This window comes from Hippocampus zosterae, chromosome 13 (genome assembly GCF_025434085.1).
Source record: "Hippocampus zosterae strain Florida chromosome 13, ASM2543408v3, whole genome shotgun sequence".
Taxonomy (NCBI): Eukaryota; Metazoa; Chordata; class Actinopteri; order Syngnathiformes; family Syngnathidae; genus Hippocampus; species Hippocampus zosterae.
This window is the reverse complement of record NC_067463.1, coordinates 12,016,733-12,037,500: the sequence shown is the minus strand read 5'-3', so window position 1 is coordinate 12,037,500 and position 20,768 is coordinate 12,016,733. Positions and strand designations below refer to the sequence as shown.

The 20,768-nt window shown below is 42.2% G+C and overlaps 3 protein-coding genes across 8 annotated transcripts in view; 1 reads left to right on the top strand and 2 right to left on the bottom strand.

Annotated features, from left to right (window-relative positions):
• cntf (ciliary neurotrophic factor) overlaps positions 1-9,635 on the bottom strand; it is a 17,089-nt gene extending 7,454 nt beyond the window's left edge. Inside the window, exons 1-4 of one of the 5 annotated variants that reach the window (XM_052084343.1) lie at positions 9,002-9,626; positions 5,762-6,076; positions 4,942-5,137; positions 4,063-4,577 (exon numbers count right to left, since the gene is read on the bottom strand). In XM_052084343.1, the coding sequence (XP_051940303.1) occupies positions 4,979-5,137; positions 5,762-6,076; positions 9,002-9,121 (594 nt within the window). In that variant the 5' untranslated portion in view covers positions 9,122-9,626 and the 3' untranslated portion in view covers positions 4,063-4,577; positions 4,942-4,978. Of the gene's footprint in view, positions 1-4,062; positions 4,578-4,795; positions 5,138-5,709; positions 6,077-9,001 lie in introns of those variants that run through there. The other 4 variants (XM_052084344.1, XM_052084345.1, XM_052084342.1 and 1 more) reach the window with 4 other exon arrangements.
• Positions 9,636-10,121: 486 nt separating this feature from the next.
• Positions 10,122-11,881, top strand: si:ch211-113e8.11 (uncharacterized). Of its 2 annotated transcripts, none has more exons than XM_052084341.1 (2): positions 10,122-10,417; positions 10,581-11,881. In XM_052084341.1, exon 2 carries the CDS (start codon positions 10,582-10,584, stop codon positions 11,224-11,226), a length of 645 nt encoding a protein of 214 aa, XP_051940301.1. In that variant the 5' UTR covers positions 10,122-10,417; position 10,581; the 3' UTR covers positions 11,227-11,881. The 2 variants fall into 2 exon arrangements, with proteins under 2 accessions (XP_051940301.1, XP_051940300.1); XM_052084340.1 differs by having other exon boundaries at positions 10,126-10,412.
• zfp91 (ZFP91 zinc finger protein, atypical E3 ubiquitin ligase) lies at positions 11,321-20,629 on the bottom strand. The gene is made up of 12 exons (XM_052084321.1): positions 19,792-20,629; positions 17,958-17,998; positions 17,151-17,267; positions 16,887-16,926; positions 15,189-15,305; positions 15,024-15,122; positions 14,744-14,926; positions 14,611-14,661; positions 14,399-14,477; positions 13,524-13,638; positions 13,342-13,441; positions 11,321-13,243 (listed from the first exon to the last, which is right to left on the bottom strand). The coding sequence occupies exons 1-12, from the start codon at positions 20,187-20,189 to the stop codon at positions 12,277-12,279; spliced, it is 2,307 nt and encodes a 768-aa protein (XP_051940281.1). The 5' UTR covers positions 20,190-20,629; the 3' UTR covers positions 11,321-12,276.
• Positions 20,630-20,768: the final 139 nt, after the last annotated feature.

The window sequence follows — 20,768 nt, the reverse complement described above, 5'->3', positions numbered from 1 at the left end:
AAAAAAAAAAAACGACCATGTATAGTAAGGCGTTTTTAGTCAACAAAACGACGATGTATAGGAAGGAATTTTTGGCCCCAAAAAATGACCATGTATAGTAAGGCGTTTTTAGCCGAAAAAAAAGACCATGTATAGGAAGGCGTTTTTAGCCGAAAAAAATGACAACGTACAGTCAGACGTTTTTAGCCGGAAAAAACGACGATGTATAGGAAGGCGTTTTTAGTCAACAAAACGACGATGTATAGGAAGGAATTTTTGGCCCCAAAAAAATGACCATGTATAGTAAGACGTTTTTAGCTGAAAAAAAATGACCAGGTATAGTAAGGCGTTTTTAGCCGAAAAAAATGACCATGTATAGGAAGGCGTTTTTAGCCAAAAAAAATGACAACGTACAGTCAGATGTTTTTAGCCGGAAAAAAACGACCATGTATAGGAAGGTGTTTTTGGCCGAAAAAGAACGACCATGTATAGTCGGGCGTTTTTTGCCGAAAAAAAACAACCATGTATATTGAGGCGTTTTTGGCCCAAAAAAACGACCATGTATAGCAAGGCATTTTTAGCCGAAAAAAACGACTATATAGCACGCCGATTTTAGCCAAAAAAAACGACCATGTTTAGTAAGGCGTTTTTAGCCGAAAAAAACGAACATATAGAGCACGGCGTTTTTAGCCGAAAAAAAAACGACCATTTATAGGAAGGCGTTTTTAGCCAAATAAAGCGACCATGTATAGTAAGGCGTTTTTAGCCGAAAAAAATGACCATGTCAAGTAAGGCGTTTTTAGCCCAAAAAACAACCACTTTTTTGGAAGACAAATGCTATGATGTGTGATCATGAAAAAAAATATCTCATGAGTATAACTGACTGCTGTGTTGTCGGTGTACGAAACAAAGTACAGTAAATACCATGTTGGCCTGACAATAGTTACTTCTATGCCACCGTCAGTCATAATACAAAAAGCATTGTGGTTGAATTACATACAGGTTCGGGATGAACGTTTGGATGAGCAGTATTTCCTTGATGATGGGGAATGAACAATGAGTCAATTGTTTTTTTAAAAAAAAAAACCAACAAAAAAACAAACCAGATGGCGTAATACGATCAATGAATTGGTGATCACGCCCATCCCTAATTCACATATTTGTAAAAAACAGTGAATAGCTGATATTAGTCACTAACCTGAATAGATTGATATTCAATCACACTTTGTTGTCACTGGAGTTTTATCAATAGAATGCAGGGCTAGAATTTTCTTTTCTTAGACCATTACAACTCCAAAAATGAAGGGTGATGACACGGTTCCTTCCGTATTCATAAGAAATGTCCTTTTTCAGGCACTCATGGTAGAATAAAAGAGGTCAAACGTGTCATTATGTAACATATGGTCTTTATGATGTGACAGTCTCTTTAAGCTTACATGCATCTGTCTTGAATGTACACTCACATGCTCATTTCGTCGAATAAGATACATCACGACAACCTGTGCCACGACAAAGATAACAATGCTTGGTTTCAACTCAAGTAGTCATCAAAAAAATTGTTAATTAATGTCTGTTGTGGATTTTTTTTGGAGGGGGGGGGTGCGGAATGGGGTGTCTAATATTGGAGAGATTTCACAGTATCTGTACATTCCTCAATAGAAACATCAAAATACAATATTCCAACTGAAAGCAATGTCATCTTTGTGAAGGCCTTTTTTTTTGGACACAGGATTTGCGAGTGTAATTCTTTCCGCACAATAAGAAAAGGTCATCGGGCAGTGCACTAAACTACATTCAAAGAGTAAACACACAACAGTAACTGCGCACCAAGAAATCAATAGGCAAATATTCATCAGGCACAACATTTTCTTAATACAGTGAAGTCAGCAGAGCGGACAAAGTTACAACATGAGGAAAGTAGAACAACACGGCCGTGTCGGTACATGGGCTCTGAAGCTGCATGCAGACCTGTCTGACTGCTGAACAGCTTCAAAGAAATCCAAAGTCACTACTTCAATGGCCCCAAACGCGGTGGTATTCGTCACCTCCAAGAAAGAACAATACAAACTTTTGGGTCTGTGTAGTTCAAAGGTTGTCAATCTTTTCCACTTTTTTTGTCTATTATATGAAAATGAGACGTAAAAATATGAATCTGGCTGTAATAACATTTACATTTTGCCACCTCTCAACTATATATACGAGTACCCTTCTATCAAGACCAAACATGTATTGCTAGCAAGGCTGCCAAAATTATTATACAGTGCATTTGGTAGCAAAGTTGGCCCGAGGCATAAATAAACTTATCGGGTGGGAGGGAAAATTTATCTGCAAATGAATCTGCATAGTTTTTATACAATATTCAACATTTATGTAGCTTCGTGATTTCATTTGTTGTACTATATTGTTGTTCTTGCACTACAAATTATTTTTGGACGTCGCTGTTGCAGTTTTGCTCAAAAGAACAATAAGAATCAGATGAATGATCATGCTGACAGTAAATATAATTCACGGATCTATTTTTGTGATGTTTAGTCAGACTCAATTGGTGAGTCCCAAAAGGTACATGGACACCGTCTAGTGGTATGAGACGATAAAAAAAAATCACAAATTGTTCACTTGACAATGGTTTAAACTTTTTTTGTTTGTTTTATCACAACACATTACACTTGCTAAGTACAGTTCAATTGTATTTTGTGTGGTACAATACATTTGCATTTAATTTACTGTTTTATGTTGAAAAATGGATCCAAATGGTATTTAACTCAACGTGTCACACATTTTCATTGAATTATCAGTACATGCTTTTATTTTTATATTCAAGCGCAGTATTCACGTCAAACTGTGCATCATGTTGCAGCAGGTTAAAATATAACCGAATACATTTTTAGGAATAAAACCTCTGCTGTGTTTGTGATGAACACTTGAGCCTACTATGCTACCATACTTAAATGTTGTTCATAATGGTTTATTTTTTTCAAGGTGGTACAGGGTGTAAAATGTTTTGAGAACCACTGCCCTAAATGATACTCATATCCCACAGTGCTTTACCACAAGGAATGTAAATCAACCGGAGTCCACTTGGTTGACCTTTTTATCTTTTTCGTTTTCAATTATTCATTATATTCAAATACAAATATGACAAGTCAATAAGTTGCGGGATTGGCGGAAATAGAGGGGCCCCAAATTCAAACTTAGCTTCAGGCCCCATGGAGGTTTGGGCTGTCTTTGATACCAATCAAACTTGTACTAACCGAGCATGAGTTCAAGGAAGCGCAAATAATTTAATGGTTCCTCCAGTGCTCCTTTTTATGGAGTCCCAAAATGCTAATGTCTTTGGAATGATTTGTAGCCAATGTTCAACACCAGTTGCAATACAGCAACTGGCTGTATTTCTTCTTAAAATGTGTCCCTTGACACAGAAAGAAAGAAAGCTCGAAAGAAAGATTGGATCAAGATCTCGGTATCTTCTCACTAGTTTTTCAACCTGACACCGTATTATGAATGAATGTTCGGTTCAGTTCAGGCACGCCCAGATACAATTCCACTTGTTCACATGTGATTAGGCTTGCATTTTACACCACAGTGGGCAAGGCATGTGCATATTGTGCTCTAGGGCCACACTTTTTTTCTTTAAGGGAGATGGGCTAGGTCAACTTAACTCTCTTAAACTGAGGTTAAAAAAAAACGAAGATAAATATGTATGTAAAAAAATGTTTAAATGGTAAAAGAATGAATTCTCCTTTTAATTCAAATTCATCAACTAGTTATTTAACACACTGTATATTTTGTATGTCATCCAAATATCTACTTTCAATACCACCTATCCTGATTAGGGATGCTGGTATTTTTTTTATCATTTATTATAATTCAATGAAACAATTTATTCGATTGATGAATATGAACACTCTAAATTGTCCCTAGGTGTGAGTGTGAGCGTGGATGGTTGTTCGTCTATGTGTGCCCTGCGATTGGCTGGCAACCGATTCAGGGTGTCCCCCGCCTACTGCCCGGAGACAGCTGGGATAGGCTCCAGCACCCCCGCGACCCTAGTGAGGATCAGGCGGTACGGAAGATGAATGAATGAATGAATACAAAATAACTTAAATCATGAATAAATACATTTCAACAAACGCATTTTAGAGGGGGAAAAACAGCTAACAACTATTACAGGACGCTTGAAAATGAAAATGTTGGACAGGCTGGAGTAAAGAACGGAGCGAGCTGTAAACGTACTGTATGTGGTACCCCCTGTGTAGATGTTAGCCTCCCGTAGATAGCGTGACATCACAGCAGCGAGTGTGTGTCATCCGCCTATGGATTAAAAAGATAAAACACAACACTGTACAGTGTGGTGTATCGGTAAAGAAAATCCATCCGTTTTCTACCATCCTAGCTGACTTTGGGCAAGGTCGGGCATGCCCAAGTCTTATCCAGCTTGTTATATGTCTCCCTCCTCCAACACATCTGATTCAAATGATCAGCTCATCAGCAAGCCCGAATCAGATGTGTCAGAGGGGGGCGCCATTCAAAACAGGCTGGATAGGTGCTCTTGAGGACCGGACTTGGGGACTCCTGGGGTAGAGCGTCCAACCGGAATCCTTCGCCAGCCAATCACAAGACACATACAGAAAAAAGTTAACATTCGCACACGCATTCACACCTGTGGACAATTTTGAGTCTTCACAGAACCTCACATGCATGTTTGTGGAAAGTGTGGGGACGTTAGTTTAGTCGTAAAGAACACACATGCAAATATGACTGAGATTCAAACACCTAACAACCTCAGAACTGTGAGGCAGACGTGCTAACCACTCCATTGTAAACCACACAACTTTATTTAATTGAAGTATTTTGGAATCGTCTAAAAAAAATGCTATGAAATGTTATACTGAAATGAACAGAACCACAACGTTTGTCTTAATGACACAGGCGCTCCTGTCCCCATAGCTCCCCATCATTTACCTGTCTGTAAACACTGCTCTCTCGCGACGATGCAAGCTCATCTGCGAGAGCTTCTGGTACTCCGATGGCGAGTGGTCCTGACTCGCTCTTTAGGGAGCGCTTGCAAGATGGTGACTGCCGTCTTGGCCCAGTAGTCCACTTCTGTGAAGACGCGGAACACCCACAGCTTCAGCTCAAAAAGGGTCAGGCTGTCCGGCTAGGAATGAAACACAGAGAGGAAAGGTGCATTTTCCCAATTTAATTTATTCTTGTTTTTTGTTTTGCTCATGCTCAGAAATGATCTTGCAGCAAAACTCTGTCCAACTTTTTTTTTTTGGGGGGGGGGGGGGATTGAGCACGTAATAACAAAGGGAAACTGTTTTGTATTGAGATAAGTTCCTTTTCTCATTGTGCAAAGTAATCAAAATGGGTATTGTTGTAATAGACAGTAAAAATGGATACACCGTTTTTACTTTTGCCCATTTCAGGATCTGTACTTTTTAGTTCAAGAATGAGGAAGCTACTTCTGTTTTTACTAAACATTTTTCTACACAAGTATCTATACTTATGTACACTGAAAGAAATTGGTATGGTAGTTACTTGGAAGACAAAAAAACCTACTCTGATTTTTTTTTTCACTCATAAATTCAAAGTCAATTTTATAAGGAGAGTTCTTAAGTAATTTTACTTCAATGTTATTATTATTATTTAGGAGTTAAAAATCTGGTGTACTAGGTTTTTTTTAATTAAATGTCACTCAAAACTTTTTTCAGTGCACAGCATGAGTACCTTTGTCACCTCTGACCCTTGATCCCGTGTCAGCGTTACCATCGGGGCCTACCTCTACGCTGTCATTCAAACTTGGCATCATCATCGCCGGGCCGTCTACAGCTTTGACAAGTTCTCCAGTCATGTTTATGAGAAACGAGAGCCTCTCCTTCACCATTTTCCTCAGGGTCTCGTACTCCCCCGTCCCACTGCCCATCTCTTCATCCTCTTTGGCAATGGCTCTCTCCATTAGGCCTCGGCACTGGATCAGGGCCGCGTGCAAGCGCCATAGCTTGTCCGGGGTGTCCAGCTGGGAGGACGGAGGAGGTACGGACACCAAACGACTGTCCCCAGCTATGACATCAGCAGTGAAGGTCTCCCGCTTGCTCTTTATAGGGAACAATTGCATGCAAACAAAGTGAAAATCAAAACAGACAAAATTATCGTGATGAATGCTTTCTACTCAGTTCTAACGGTACTCTATACAGTCTACAAAATTGAATGGCCATTTCCGTTTGGCGGGTGACCAGTCCAGTGTTTACCTCGCCTCGCTTTCATACAAGGGGGACGGACATTTTGCCAATTACTGTCAAGGAAAATGACATCGTAGTGCCAAAGGGTCGAGCTAACGACTGTCACAGCTCACCTGTTCTCTGGGTTTGGTTGTGGCGTTCGCATGCCTGAGAAGAGTGAAATATAGTGAAGTCCTATTTATAGAAAGTTTCATAGAATGCAAAGTGTGCGACAAGCATCGTTTGTATTTTTTGCTCCCATGTTTAAAAATCACTAAACATTTACAGCGCTAAATTTTAAGGCCACCTTCAATTTAAGTTGCACCATCATTTATAAAGATTGCTGGTACAATCTACAAAGTTTAATTAAGGTTGAATCTACTGTCAGCTTGGTTGTCTTTATTTATACTGTACACATATTTTGTACCTTAAAGAATTTGGGCTGTAAGCTAATGATGATGTGATATGTTGCGATTCACTATGCATGTGATTCGATTAATTGAGCGACTACTACCGGTGTCTCGTCAAAAAGCAAAATAATCACGTGTGGCAGCGTAGTTGAGAAATGTTACGGCATAGACTGGGTTAGTGCTAAACATTAAGCTACCGGTATATTATTCAAGTGGCATGCATAGTGTGCAGGTTAGTGAAAAACTAAGGCACATTTGGACTACCGGTAGTTTTCAAAGTCATGTATTGTCACCGCCATAGGAAAATAATGCTGTAATAAACCAACAAGGATCCGTTGTGTTGCACTGGATCTGGGTTTGCTATGAAACAGTCTCCATCATTGCACTTAAGTCAGGGGTATCCAAAATGGGTCCTCAAGGGTCGCTGTCCTGCCTGTTTTCCATCTGTCCCTGCTGCAACACAGCTGATTCAAATGATGAGGATAGTTCTCATGCTTCTTCAGAGTTTGCAGATGTCTGACTTCAGTCATCTGTCTATTTAAGCAAGTTCTGTGATTGCTTTTAAAAATGTAGCCGTATCAAAGATAAGAGCAGAAAACAAATGAATGAGGGTCAGATCATATCTGAAGAAGAGCAAACAAGGTTTTGCGCCAAACTGCTCCCTTAGTTACAAGTCAGGTGCGTGAGTAGAGATGATGAGGTAACGAACTGGCAAGAAACCAAAGAGGAGATAATTAAGAAGGAAAAGAATGTGGGGATGGTAGATGAAGGCTTCACGGCCAGGCATTGGCGGACGTTTGCGGGGAGTGGGTGGGGGTCACCAACCCACATCTCTTAATGCTTCATATCCGGTTTAGCCCCGCCCCCCCAAAGGAAAAAAAAACAACCCCCAGCCCTCTTATCTCTTCATAACACACGTCCTCTTCATGGTTCCTTCAATTTCCTTACACTTTAAGTATGGCAGTTTAGGTTCACCTAAATTTTTAACTCATTCACTCCCAAAGACGTTTTTAAACGTCTTTTCAGACTTGGTCTAGAATTGGCCGGTACTGAATGAGTTAAAAATGGAGACTGGTTGCATAAGAGGGTGCCAGTAATCCTCTCAAATACTTCTGAACATGCCTTTTAGCAAGCCGCCCCTAATGTTCTGTTTATACTCATTACTGTCTTTTTGCAGGTAAAATACTTCTGAACATGCCTTTTAGCACGCCACCCCTAATGTTCTGTTTGTATGAAGTACTTTTTGCAGGTACATCTCAAAATATGTGAAAATCATGAACAACAAATGTACTGACTTAAATACTGAACATTATGAACTGTACATTACAAAGACTGTAATCGTATTTGGGTAACCCCAACTGACTCTCACCCAAATACATTTGTGCACAGCTGTCATGCCCTACATTATGTGTATGTGCCCTGTGACCAAAGGGCCACAGAATCGATTCCTTCTGACTGGCATAGGAATATGCCCTTATCATAGACCCTTAACAATGGTTTGTTAGTGTGAAAAAAATGGGCAATGCCTGCAAATTAAAGTACCGGTACTCTAAATAAATAGTGCCTCCCATATTTTGTGAACCTTATAACGTTACTAAGTTCACATGTATTGCGGTGTCATATAATGGGAAAATTATCATTATTTCAATGATCTTGACCCAACTGTTGCCATCCTGTAATTTCTTATATGGCCTGTACTCATCAGGGCCACAGGTGACCTCGAGCCTATCTCAACTGACTTTGGAGAATTCATTGATTTTACCAGCAGTTAGACTGCTGAGGCAAGACTAGAGCAACCCCAAAGCATGGGTCAACCAAGCATCTGCTTAGGATATGACCACACGTGCAAATAACAGTCAACAGATCCAGGAATCCTCATTCATTCACTCATTATTTTTGGGGTGAGGGTGGTAGTATTGAGCAAAAGCTAAAGTTTTAAGGCCTTTATATCATTATTATGAAATCGCTAATTGATTTTATTCAATTTTTTAAATAACCAACCAACTGACACTTTAACAGAAAATATTAGGCCTAAAGGATGTTGTGTATCCCATTCCGTGCTTTATTATTTGAAATATTTTGTAAATCAACTCTCTTTGGCTCTTGTATTTTTATTTGTTTTAGTCATTGTAATCCCTCCACAATGAGTGCCAATAATCTGTATTACTGTCAGAAATACAGGGCTCCAAACTCAAATTTGTCTCATGGAGACGTGAGCTGGCTCTGGGCAACAGACACAAACACGTTAAATGTCACACAAACAAACACGTGGAAACGTGTTAATTTTCCATTTAACTGTTAATCTCTTTCTCTCTCTGTGTCTCTTTCTCACACACCACGCACATACACCGTGTAGATTTGTGGAAAACGTGAGGTCTCTCTCCCACTCACATAAAGTTCCAGTAAATTGGAGATCTCCAGAAGCAAAAGTTCGGCTATAGCAGCCGCTCGGGCCGCCGTCGTCCTGCCTTGATCGGGCGCCCCGGCCGCACCACTCCGCCGGTCTGCCATCTGACCTCCCGAAAGCTCCAGAAGAAGCGAGGGCTCGATCCTACTTCCAGGAAAGGCTGAACGGCCCCCGGATCACCCCGGCAACGAATCCATCGTCATTCCTAAATTAACTTCAGCCTTTGCGAAACTCCAAAAAGCCCCTTGTATGTTTTGGGGGCAGTAACACGTTTCCGACTCCGTCACTTCGCGTTCTGCAGCAGGATTTACGGCCGACTCTCCGCCCATTCCCCCAGGAACCTGATGCCTGCACCGAGGAATTTGGAACGATCCGCGGGGGCGGAGAGCGGAGCTGGACGGGAAGACGCAGCTCACTCCACAAAGCTGTTATTTATAAACTTTTTGCTGACTGACGAAGGCTGTTCAAACGGTCCAAATAAAAGTCTGGTGTTGCCGGTAGAAGCGGCTTTACTTGTTAAGCGTGTTCATTGGTTATATTCGATATAACAAAACACAGGTAGAAATGGTGGTAGCCGAAAACAATAATGCTCGTTAACATATCAATACAGAATATCAATAAGATTATTTACATTTTTTTCTTCTTAAGATTAACGTGCATGTCTAAGTGGATGCCCCAAAAATAAATACAGAAAAAGTTCATTTATTTCAATAATTTCCTTTCAAAAAGTGAAACCTGGATGTTTTATTTGTTTACCATACACAGAGTTACACATTTCAAGCCTGAATTTATTTGGTTCCCAGAAATCCGGTTTACCTTAATTTCGGCGAATTACAATGACCTGGACGACAGAGAATTAGGTGATTGTAAATGTCTGAAAAATGTAATACCGTATAACAAAAACGTTAGCACATCTGTCTCACATTGTTCTGAGGTCATGTTTTAAATTCCGGACATTCCCGTGTGGAATTTGCATGTTCTCTCCATGCCTACGTACCTACCACATTCGGAGCAAAGTTCCGTCATAACCGAGGACCCCCAGTGCAGTAGTTTTTCTGTGGTGTTGCGACATGAAACAATACCAGCTAAGCACTGTAGAGGTCAGCCAAGGCACCTGCATTGTAAACAGCGGTAGAACAAGAATTAGCAGCTAATATTGTAGCATGTCCGATTGAATGAGGAAATGGCGACGATCGCATATGTATATACCTTATCAATTTGATAGTTACCGCTTGTTTCTGTAATAATAAATGTATCGAAGTAGATGTGAGTAGCTGGCGCTCCGTCTCACATATAGCTCGTTGGTTTTGAAATGAACGCTCTTGTTGGCTACAGCGGCTCATCTGAGTCCGACAGTGATGGAGACTCCGAGAATGTAAACAGTAATCGTGGAGGGTAAGGTAACGCCTATACCAATGTTTGGATGTTATCTTTTATATGTTTTTGCAGTTGGCTAGCCGACGATTGCTTTCAAATGCCAAACGTTCAAATGACCTCTGATTGTGGATCACTTCATTTATTGTGGCTTTTCTTCTCTGCACCCTTTTTCAACCAAATTAGTAGCATGAGAACGGATGTCGTTGATGGGGCTCCACCGGACAAGAAGACCCGGAACTACTTACTAGAGACTGATTCTGCCACCAGTGAGTCTGATGAATCTGACCACGGACACCTGGAATCTTACAAGTCGTTACAGCCAAGTAAAAAACAGTCCAGTCTGACTTCTTCTTCTCCCGCCACAACCAGCCCTCACAAACTGCCCCCTCCTAGTCTGCATGGCTGCTCAGAAAGCAGCGTGTTTGCAAACCCATTCAAAGCTCAGGCTGAGCAAAAACTCAGTGCCTTGCAGAAACATGTCCCGCTCACAATGCAGGCCAAGCCCTCTCAGATTGGAGGCAAGAGGATATGCGTCTCCTACAGGAAAAGTGGAAGATGTAGATTCGGGATCAAGTGCAAGTTTGCACACGACAGTGATCTCCAGACAACAGTTACTTCCAATGACTCTCATGCAAGTTTGAGTGACGAGGGGGAAGTTGGGTCACGCACGGGCACCTCTCAGAAGACCCCGAAAGAGGCTGAGAAAGACGAGTCAGAAGGCCAGATGATGAAGAAGCGCAGGGTTGGTGTGAGCGACACACTGATCCCTCCTAAGAAAGCCATGAAGCAGTTCAACATGCTGAGAAGCAAAGAACGCCACAATATGTACTGATGTAAACATTAGGTGGGACACTGTAAAGATGGCTGATAAAAAGTGACTTCCTGTCTACCCATAAATCTCATCTGGAGTACCAATAAACAATAAGTTTGTTGTTAAGACATTTATTTACATCTTATAAATGAAGAGTTGGCATATCTGCTCCAAGAGCATCCCGACCACAAAGCTTGCAGCACATTTTGCTCAAAGCCCAAACTGCAAACAATTATCTGTACAGGTCATCAAGCTGACAGCCACGAACAAGCAATGACAGGTTCAGTTACTGAGTACAAGAACAACCTCTTTTCATGTTATATAAATAGACAATCTTCTTTTTAATCCCGACAGTAGACTTTGACAAGGTGTTTATCCACAGGTGGCGTTCGACTCAGCATGACTTAGATTTGTTCTTGATTTTACTGCTTGGTGCTTTCCACCGCCTTTATTACCGATTCGTCTTACTGTTTATTGTGTATGTTAAATCGCTCCATGTACAGCACTTTGTATGCAGCGGTGGCTGTTCGAAAGTGCTCTATAAATACTGTTGACTTGACTTGACTAACAGTTCAGGTGTTAACTGAAAACGCAAATACAATATGTTAGTGACAGTCCTAATGTCAATAGTCATTATATATAATGTGGACTTAATAAACACATGGCTTAATTAACACTTCAAGGTCAAGGTCATCTTATTCTAACCTGTCCGGTTGCTATGGATTTCTACAGTATATTTTGGGTGTGAATTTTCAAGCTCGTATATGAGAGGACGCATACTGGACATTATATGTTGTGACGTCAATTACATAGAATTATGCCTTCATAGTGCCTATTAATAGGAAAAGCGTTACAACAATCAATCAGCGCACTCCCTTAAAAAGCTAATGACGTTTGCAGGAATACTATGTACAAAGTTACGCACAGACATATGATTCCCTGATCAGCTATTCTAAAAAAAAGCTACCAAAAACGAATGAGTGATCCTAAATGAAGCTTTTAACTTTGCATTACAGTATTGTTGTGGGTGACATCATGTGGCCTCTTTAGGGTGTGTGCATCCTTCTCATTTCAAATGATGATCCGCTGTACGTCCGCCGCAGTGTTGTTGGACAGGATGTCCCCTTGGTCCATTTGCTCCCAGGCAACCCCGCTCGCTCCCACTCGTTCCGTTGGACGGAAGGAATTTGCTGGTGGAGAGGAGGCTGCCAGCACTGGATTGTTCCTGTTGGAGGCCTCCTGTGGCTGGGATGAAGACAGTAGCGGGGGGCCGGACGTGGTTGTCTGCAGGGTGGTAAGCTGCTGAGAGGTGGCTAGGAGTGGGATTTGTTGCATGGGAGTCTGGGACTGGCTGACTGGCTGGAAGGTCATTTGTACGATTTGCCCGTGGCTCTGTTGCTGGGAGGAGTAGGGATGAAGAGACTGTACCTGGGATTGGGCTTGGGACTGAGCCACCACCGATGGGGAGTGCAGGGCGAGTTGCGGAGACTGTGGAACAAACTGGACGGGCATCTGGAGCTGAAGTTGCGTCTGCTGCTGCTGGTGGTGGTCGGCAGGCGATGGGGGGTCGATAGGGGAAAGGGCAATTGTTACTGGCACCTGCATGGTGTGGAGTGGTTGCTCTTGTCCCAGGAGAACCACCTGGTGACTGACTTGCGGGGCCACATTACCTCCCTGTGCAACCTGAGCCACTTGAGACCCGACATGTCCTTCCTGGCCCGGCGGCTGAACCTGCCCCCCCTGGCCGCCTCGGACTATTTCCAGGCTACCAGCTCCCACCTCTCCTTGCACGGGGGTGACCGGCAGCTCCAGCATGGACGCGGGGGTCGTGATGAGGGCGCCGGCGTTGGCTGCGAGCGCCTCGGCTATGAGTACTTCTGGGTGACTCTTGGCTTTATGGGCCACCACACAGTCTTTCTTCTCAAACTTCTTGCCACAAATGGAGCAGGAAAACTGATAGGTGGCATCGGCGTCGTGCTTCTTCATGTGCCAGTTGAGGGAGGCCTTCTGGCGACAGGTGAAGCCACAGATCTCACACCTATTAGCACACAAGAACATGTTCCAGTTAACCCATTTCAGGAATGCGGTGCTGTTATTTACGTCCGTGCAAATTATGGAAATCCTGGAGGCACTGACTGGAGGGGCTTCTCTCCGGTGTGGATCATGCGATGGACAGCCAGATTGTGGGAACTCTTGAAGGCACGAGCACAGAACTCACAGATGTAGTCTCTCTGGTCTAAAAATCACAAACAAAAATGAATGGCAAGACCCAAATAACTATCACCAACACGGTGCACATTTTACAGCTCAACGTGTACCTGTATGGTGTTTGGCATGACGAAGTAGCTGCTTTTGAAGTCTGAAGAGTCTTCCACATGAAGGATGAGGACACACGTACTTCTTTTTCAGCAAGTGCTGGTATTTGATATGGTGCTGGTGTGTGAAACATCGCAAACAATTGAAAGGTTAGGCTCAATAGGTTGTCTGCATTTGCACTAATATCGGGATAGGAATTTGTGTTCTTATAGCAGCAACATAACATGTACAGTCTTGTATGAATCTCAATGAACCATAGTCACCGCCACAAACCTTTAAGACAATATTCAAGTCAGCATTACAGTCAATATTTGGATGGAAAACACTTCTAGGTCATGAACTGAAATCATCGAACCAAAAAATCGGGAGGTGCAGAAGCATAACACAAACTAGAAACTGCATGAAAAGTCAGAGGGCTGCTCTTTGTGCGCATATACACTCTTTTAATAGAGCTGAATGAAGTTTTTCCTCATTCCTGTATTTTCTGTTTGTGCTTTCGAACCAATGGCGCAAGTATGAAATAGTGAGTGAAAAACGTTGGCCCTAAATGCAATTTGGTTGGTCGCATCATGTGGGGTGCTGTGCCAGCGAGAACTAAAGATGAAGCAGAAAAGCGCTCCAGTTCAATGTTGCCCATCGAAGGGAGCTGACAACAGAGCGACATGTCTGTTTGACCCGTTGACCCACAAGGCAAGGAGAAGAAGAGGGAAGGAAAATCATTTTCCAGGACGACTCAAGTTTTTCCACGACATTTTACTTTTCCCCCCTCATTTTCCATGTATTTTCCACGACTGAAAATTTCATCAATCCGTTTCCAGGTTTTCCAGGACATGCGGGCACCCTGTCGAATGGCATAGCAACAGTTAATAGCATTTACCTGCAGGTAGCGTGGATGAGCCAGGACAGTGCCACATCCCTCAATTTCACATCGGACGTACTGCACTGGGGGCTTCTTTCTGCATGGGAAAGGTCATCAGGGTCATCAGGGCTGGGCAGACTCAGTGCCAGTATTAACCGATATGTATGTACGTAGTCAAACTCATGAGGGGATGCCTTGAAAGTGCCAACTTGTTCATGGCCCCACCATACCTTCTTTTTGGCAGCCGTGGCGTCTTATCATCTTTCTTCCGTCGACCCCTCCTTTATGGAGGTAGAACCAATTTTGGAACTTACATTTCCGAGAATGAATGCAGACTAATCAGCTAGTTTGTCTGTATCTTACTTCCTCGGCCCGTCGGGGTCATCCGCCAATTCTTCTTCAAGCTTCACTTCCATCTCTGCGTTCTGTAAGTTGTCTGAGCCCTCCATTTTTATCTCTTGCACCTCCTCCTTCTTGGGCGCTTTCTCCTTTTCTTTCTTGTCCTTATGTCTCGGAGGAATCCGGCGCTTTGGCTTGGGTGCATCCCTGAAACAAGGGACCGCATGTTATTGGACAAAGTCAAAGGTGAGCGTACACACCTGGAACAATAACTACAGCACTTGCACCACATTGCGGCACATACACAAATCCTTCCGCCTTGGGGTCGTAGCTCTGATCATTTAAATCGTCTCGAAAGGGAACGTCCTCATCACTGCTGATAACCTCTTCCTCGTCTGCTTCACTAAAAAATAAAAATCATGTTTAGCTTTCAGTAATGAGTACGATGATGCACTTGAGTCAAGTTTACCCCTGAGGCAGTGAAGCTGAAGCCGCAGTCAGGTCATTTGTGTTGCCTTGAAATTGAGGGTCCTCCTTATCCACAAAGTGACAACCAACGCCTTTGCTCTTTTCTTCTCCGTTTTTACTAAGAAAGGGAAAATCACAACAGCTCAATAAAGAGATGTGTCATGTTGCCTCGAACCACATTTAATGATCACACAACACAAGCATGTACTGGATAGACAACATTAGGTGCACTTATACAACGGACTGAGATCAAATGCGACTGTCGTATCCCAAAAAGAAAAAAAAAGTGCTGTGAAAAAGATCGAGGAGGGACCATGTCTGCTTTCAAGCGTGTTGAGGTGGATGGGAACCCGATTGTTGTCACAGCTACAATTGCTGAGCTGTGCATTGCTGCCCCTACCAAATATAAGCAAGTCGGGTGAAACTTGGCGAGTTTGCCAACTAGTGTGCCATTTTAATTCAGGGCTATCCAGAAATAGCAGACAAAGTAAAACGCTTCCAGGGGTTTCCGGGAAAGCTGCTTCTTCCGCTAAAAGCAAAAGGATAGATGAACACTGATACCGTTTCAGTGTTTGAAAGATCACGGGAAAATGAAATTAATTGTTGACAGATTTGATTGAAATTGCATAGATATTATGATAATTTCATCAAGATTTTAATTGATATTAATTTTCATGTGTTGAACATTGCAAAAGTATGCATGAGTATGCATATAGATAGGTGTGTGCATGTATATATAAAATATGTATTTTATTTGTCACAAATAATTCAGTTTCCTTTTCATTAAATTATCACTGAAATCTTTTTTTTTTTATCCTGAAAGTTTTGGTATATTTTTAATCAAATATTTTATGTGTTTCAATGCTGGTGTTGACAAGGTTTTCTTTTGCCACGTTTACCATCATTAATTTAAATATAAATCAATACTAAGGAACTACCATTCTGTAATTCTTTGCGTTGTGTCAAGATAACAGATTTGTGGAAGTCTCAAGGCTTTGTCAGTCTTTAAATCTCATCTATAAATGCTTTACAAGGTATAGATGGCGCTCACTTTCGATGAGCTCAAACAAAATAGTTAATTAATGATTGGTAAGTGCTTTGTAACTACCTGAAGGAATGGATGCATGTATTAAAAATATATTTATTGGGAAAAAAAATCTGCTAACACACTCGCTAACCAATTAGTACATGTCTGAAAAGTTTATGTGTAAGTGCACGCATGGGTATCGAAATAGTGTGTTCATCCCTTGCGTACTTTCTAAATGATCATAAGAACCACAGGCAATTCCAAAATAACGGATTGGTATGTGACGCGATACATAATCTAGAAGGGTTGAATCTGTCATTTATAAAGTATAAAAATGCAATCATTACGCATGTTTTAGATGCTTAATGATGAGTAAAACATTTGCACCTGTGTTCATTAACTACATACGCATGATTGGCCATGTCAGAAACATCCTTGATAAATGATAAACTCAGTATGCCGAACTAATGCTTATTAGTGTTTACTTATTATACGGTGTTAGCAAAGACTTTGAAAGTCCTCGTCGCATTTCGGTCATCCGTCATATTCGAAAAACAAAGCTTTTCCATTGAAACCAACTTGAAGAAACGTTAATTTGTTTATGGTACATGTACACGATTGTGATTGAGTCACTGTAAATCTGAACTCATTTTAGGAACAAAATAAACTTACATGTCATACTTTTCTTTAATGTTCGCCTCTCCCGAAGCGGCTAAGAAACAAGGAGAGAAAGCAGCAGTGAATACAACTTCATGAACCCAAAGCAACCCACTGTCTTCAATAAACACAAATTCACAGCCGAGTACATTTTTATTATTTTCCAGTGAAAAATCCGGTTGTGGAGTCCGTTAACACCCGTGTCATATTTGGAGCAGCAGTCAGCTTACGGTTCCAGTTTCGTGCACTGTTATGAGTTGCCGTCAACAAGTGGCTCACCAACTCGATGCTCTATTCCAAGCTCAGTTTTGCACACTGGCTTGCCAGAGCTGCGGACAACCCTGCCAGATGGAGGCTTGGCTCGACTCTGGGCTGGAGAGAGCCTGGAGGGAAGAGCTGGCGTAGAAGAGGAGGAGGAGGAAACATTGAACATTATTATTATTATTATCATCCCTGTCATGTCAGAGTTTGGCCCATACTGAACATAAATAAAAGTTGAGATTTTTGGCTTGAACGTAAACTTTCACGATGAACCTAAAATGCCCGATAAACTTTGCAGGGCAACTTAATTTGAACTGAATGTCCACCTGTTCAATCATTCAGGACTGTTAGCACAACTTGATATTCTCTAACAAGGTGTTTGGACCAAAAAACACAGCACCAGGGTGTCACATTGGTCTTTCAGCTTCCTTTTAGAGAACAGCATGTTGCACTAAAATGCTGTCCAGGTTATCTAGGGTCAACCATGGGGCCGTGGGCACGTGCATATAAACATGTTGAGGACAAATTCAATTCACATGTAAAGATTATCGGGCATTTTAAGTAAATCCTGAAATTAACACTCATTCAGTATCAGCCAATTCTAGACCACATTTTTTTCCCGTTTATTTATTTATTACCCCAAGTCTTGGAAAAATTGAACATAAGTATCTGGGGTTGAACGTGTTGAGTGTGAAAAGACATAAATGTCTTTGGGAGTGATTTGAGTTCAAGCTGAATAACCCCAACTTGTGCAGTAGTGTAAATCGGAATGCAAACACTTTGTTTGTGACACATGAATGCAAAGGTTTCAAAGAATCCAATTACCTTCAACATTAGTGGTAGGTTTCTTGAGTTCCTCTGCAGAGCTACACAGAGAGAAGAAGATGCCGTCATTCATCAAATTTAAAATGTTGTGGTGACCCACAAGGGGGAGACACTCACCAAGAAGTTTTAACTGAAAAAGGTATTTCAAGTTTTTTTTAAACAATATTGTTCAATCCACCCACACTTGTCTTCTGATTCATATTCTGACATTGACATTCTGATTCATATTGCGATTGTGGAATTTGAATTAAGTATAAAAAGCCACCCGTGCCGCTTCTTGCTATTAATTAGGACCAAACGATTAATTGAAATTCAATCGTGATTTTCATTTGGGCTTTCCTCCATCTTTAAAATGTTATTTGACAAAAAATAAATAATAATAATGTACAGAACGGCAAGTTCTCGACCTTGTGAATGTAACCAAGTTGCTTGCAAAGCAAACATGTAGCGTATGTGATTCTGCTGTGCCTGAGGGTACTGTATGCTACTTAATGAAACTCAGCTGGATTTTACTGTAAAAGTAAACACACAACAAAAACAAGTACACACATTGCATTTTAAAATACAAAACATACTGTTTTTAAAACATTGCTAGTGCAAATGCTCAAGTCAATGTAATATCCCATGGACACCTGAACAGGAAATTACCCTTGACTTCGGGTGTGATGTACTTCAAATAACGAATATTCCCAAACAAATGCTGAGGAAATACATACACACAAGTAACATAACACTCCTCAAACACACATGTTTTTAAACCACTCACACAAGTTATATTGCAGGATTTTCCCCACAAAAAAAATTGTTTAGTCTGGTGGGAGAGAAGCCAACCGGCTTCATAAGAGATATTTCATTGTAGTCAGTATGCTGTATTTACATGATTTATTAGTGAGCCGGTCACAAAAACACATTTGTAAAGACAATATGTATTTACCCAGCAACTATCACTACAAACAATATTTTCTTTGTTGTTGGTGTTGTTTTTTTAAATGCCACTGCTAATATTAGAGCCAAAATAAATAAACATGCTCACAACCAGAGCTCCTTATCAACAGCTGGTCACGGAGTACGCAATCTCACCACACCCACGTTCTCGGCAGCAGTGGTTAAGCACGACATGGAGCACTACATCACCACTTCAAGGCTCCTGGTCTATGCTCGTACCCTGCGCCTCCAGACAGCCAAGCTTGCTATCGCCAAGGAGGAGTTTGCCACCATGGAAAGCAACCCATGGATCGACATTGTGCGCTGCTCAAAAAGCCTGTGGGCCTCCCTGCACATAGTGATGAAGGCTCAGGGATGTTGGCACCCCTGTGGAGATTTTGGCCAGATGACCAACATCATGACTCCTTGTGACCACGCAGATGTGGAGGAACACCTGATGCACCCCCACCTGCTGTTTTTGTTGGCAGCATTCAGGTTATCTGTTAAATTGTGCACTATTACTATGGTGAATTCTGGGGGGGGGGGGGGGGGGGTGTGGTGACCCACAAGGGAGGGACATTCACCAGAAAGCTGTACCTTTAAAGAAGGGGAGGGAGTTGACATGTTTCTGGGTTTTAAGAAATTATACACATAAAAGGATGAAAGAGAGTCACTTGCTTAACCGCCCGTTTAGTGTATATTGTAAATGGGATACAACTCGCCGTTGTCTCCTAGTCTCATTTACCTAATTTCCACAGTGGCTTAAAAAGCCAGGTAAGTTCCGCCCCATCCTCCCCATGCAGCGAACGGGACGCACCATGCTGAAGGCACGTTGTTGACGTTAAACGTTGCCACTAAGTACGTTTGTAATTCCTTACATGTCCTAATTAATAGTGGTGCTCAAACTTACTCAATGGCTTGCGGGCTGTCACCTGCGACGCCATCACCAGCTTCCACCGACCCCGAGGAGTCACCGCTTTTCTTCCGACGGGAGTTCCAAACTTTCCTCCTCTTGCTGGCACCGGCGCTGTTCTCGTCTTCGTCCTCTTCACTTTTGTTGCCCTTCAGCCAGGCCGGGACAGCCCGAGTGGAGCGGTCGCGTAAAACCCTCCCAGAGCCCTGCGTAGCTCCGTTCACGGCCGCTTGTGAAGCGGGGTCGCCGGATCTCGTGCGGGTGGCTCCCCGCTCCCTGAGCCCTCGCCGCGGGGTAACGGCCGCACCCGGGGCCGGGGTCTGCTCTGCGGCCTTGTGCTCCACCAGCTCTTTGCCTTTATTTACATCTTCATTTCGGTCGCTGGTTGCTTCCATCACCGAGAACGCACTTTAGCCCGTCTTTAATTCCGCAGAAAGTCCGGATGGTTTACTTGCAAAACGAGGAATAGCGCACATCTAGTATACAGACATTTTGATGTTGAGAGGCCTCTGTCCGACTGTGGAGCATTTTCGGAAAAGGTTCGTCGCAAATTATACACATCGATTTATTGATTACAAAATGAAAACTTTTCTTAATTATCTATTCAGAAATTACCCGATATAACCTTAAAGAAGCAGCCGCCGTTTTCGCGTTCTTAAAGCTATAGTAAACCTACTTATTCGAGCTGGCCTGGAGCGCAACCATTTTGTGCGCTTTGTTGCGTCTCCTTTAAGCCAAACACAAATCGAGGGGAAACGTTCGTGAGATCCACTGCGCTTTAGCAGCTGCACAAATCACCTGGATTCTGTTGTTCTGTTTCGCTCTCGCTCGCAGTGCGGCTGCGTCGATTGTAGATCTACATAAAACATCATCTGTCGTGAGGGCTGTCGAGCATTGTGGGAATTGGAGTTCAAATTGTGGCTACAGTAGTTTATTCTCCCGATCTTTTTTTGATAGCTTTAAAAAAATTTAAT

Bases quoted from the DNA above. Each gene is read 5' to 3' on its own strand.
- si:ch211-113e8.11 (XM_052084340.1), top strand. From the start codon at position 10,330: ATGAACGCTCTTGTTGGCTACAGCGGCTCATCTGAGTCCGACAGTGAT. The intron at 10,413-10,580 runs GTAAGGTAACGC...CCAAATTAGTAG, and splicing joins GTAAACAGTAATCGTGGAGG to CATGAGAACGGATGTCGTTG.
- zfp91 (XM_052084321.1), bottom strand. From the start codon at position 20,189: ATGGAAGCAACCAGCGACCGAAATGAAGATGTAAATAAAGGCAAAGAG. The intron at 16,927-17,150 runs GTGAGCCACTTG...CTTGTTTCTTAG, and splicing joins TGGAATAGAGCATCGAGTTG to CCGCTTCGGGAGAGGCGAAC. The intron at 15,306-16,886 runs GTAAGTTTATTT...TCCCTTTCTTAG, and splicing joins ATTAAAGAAAAGTATGACAT to TAAAAACGGAGAAGAAAAGA.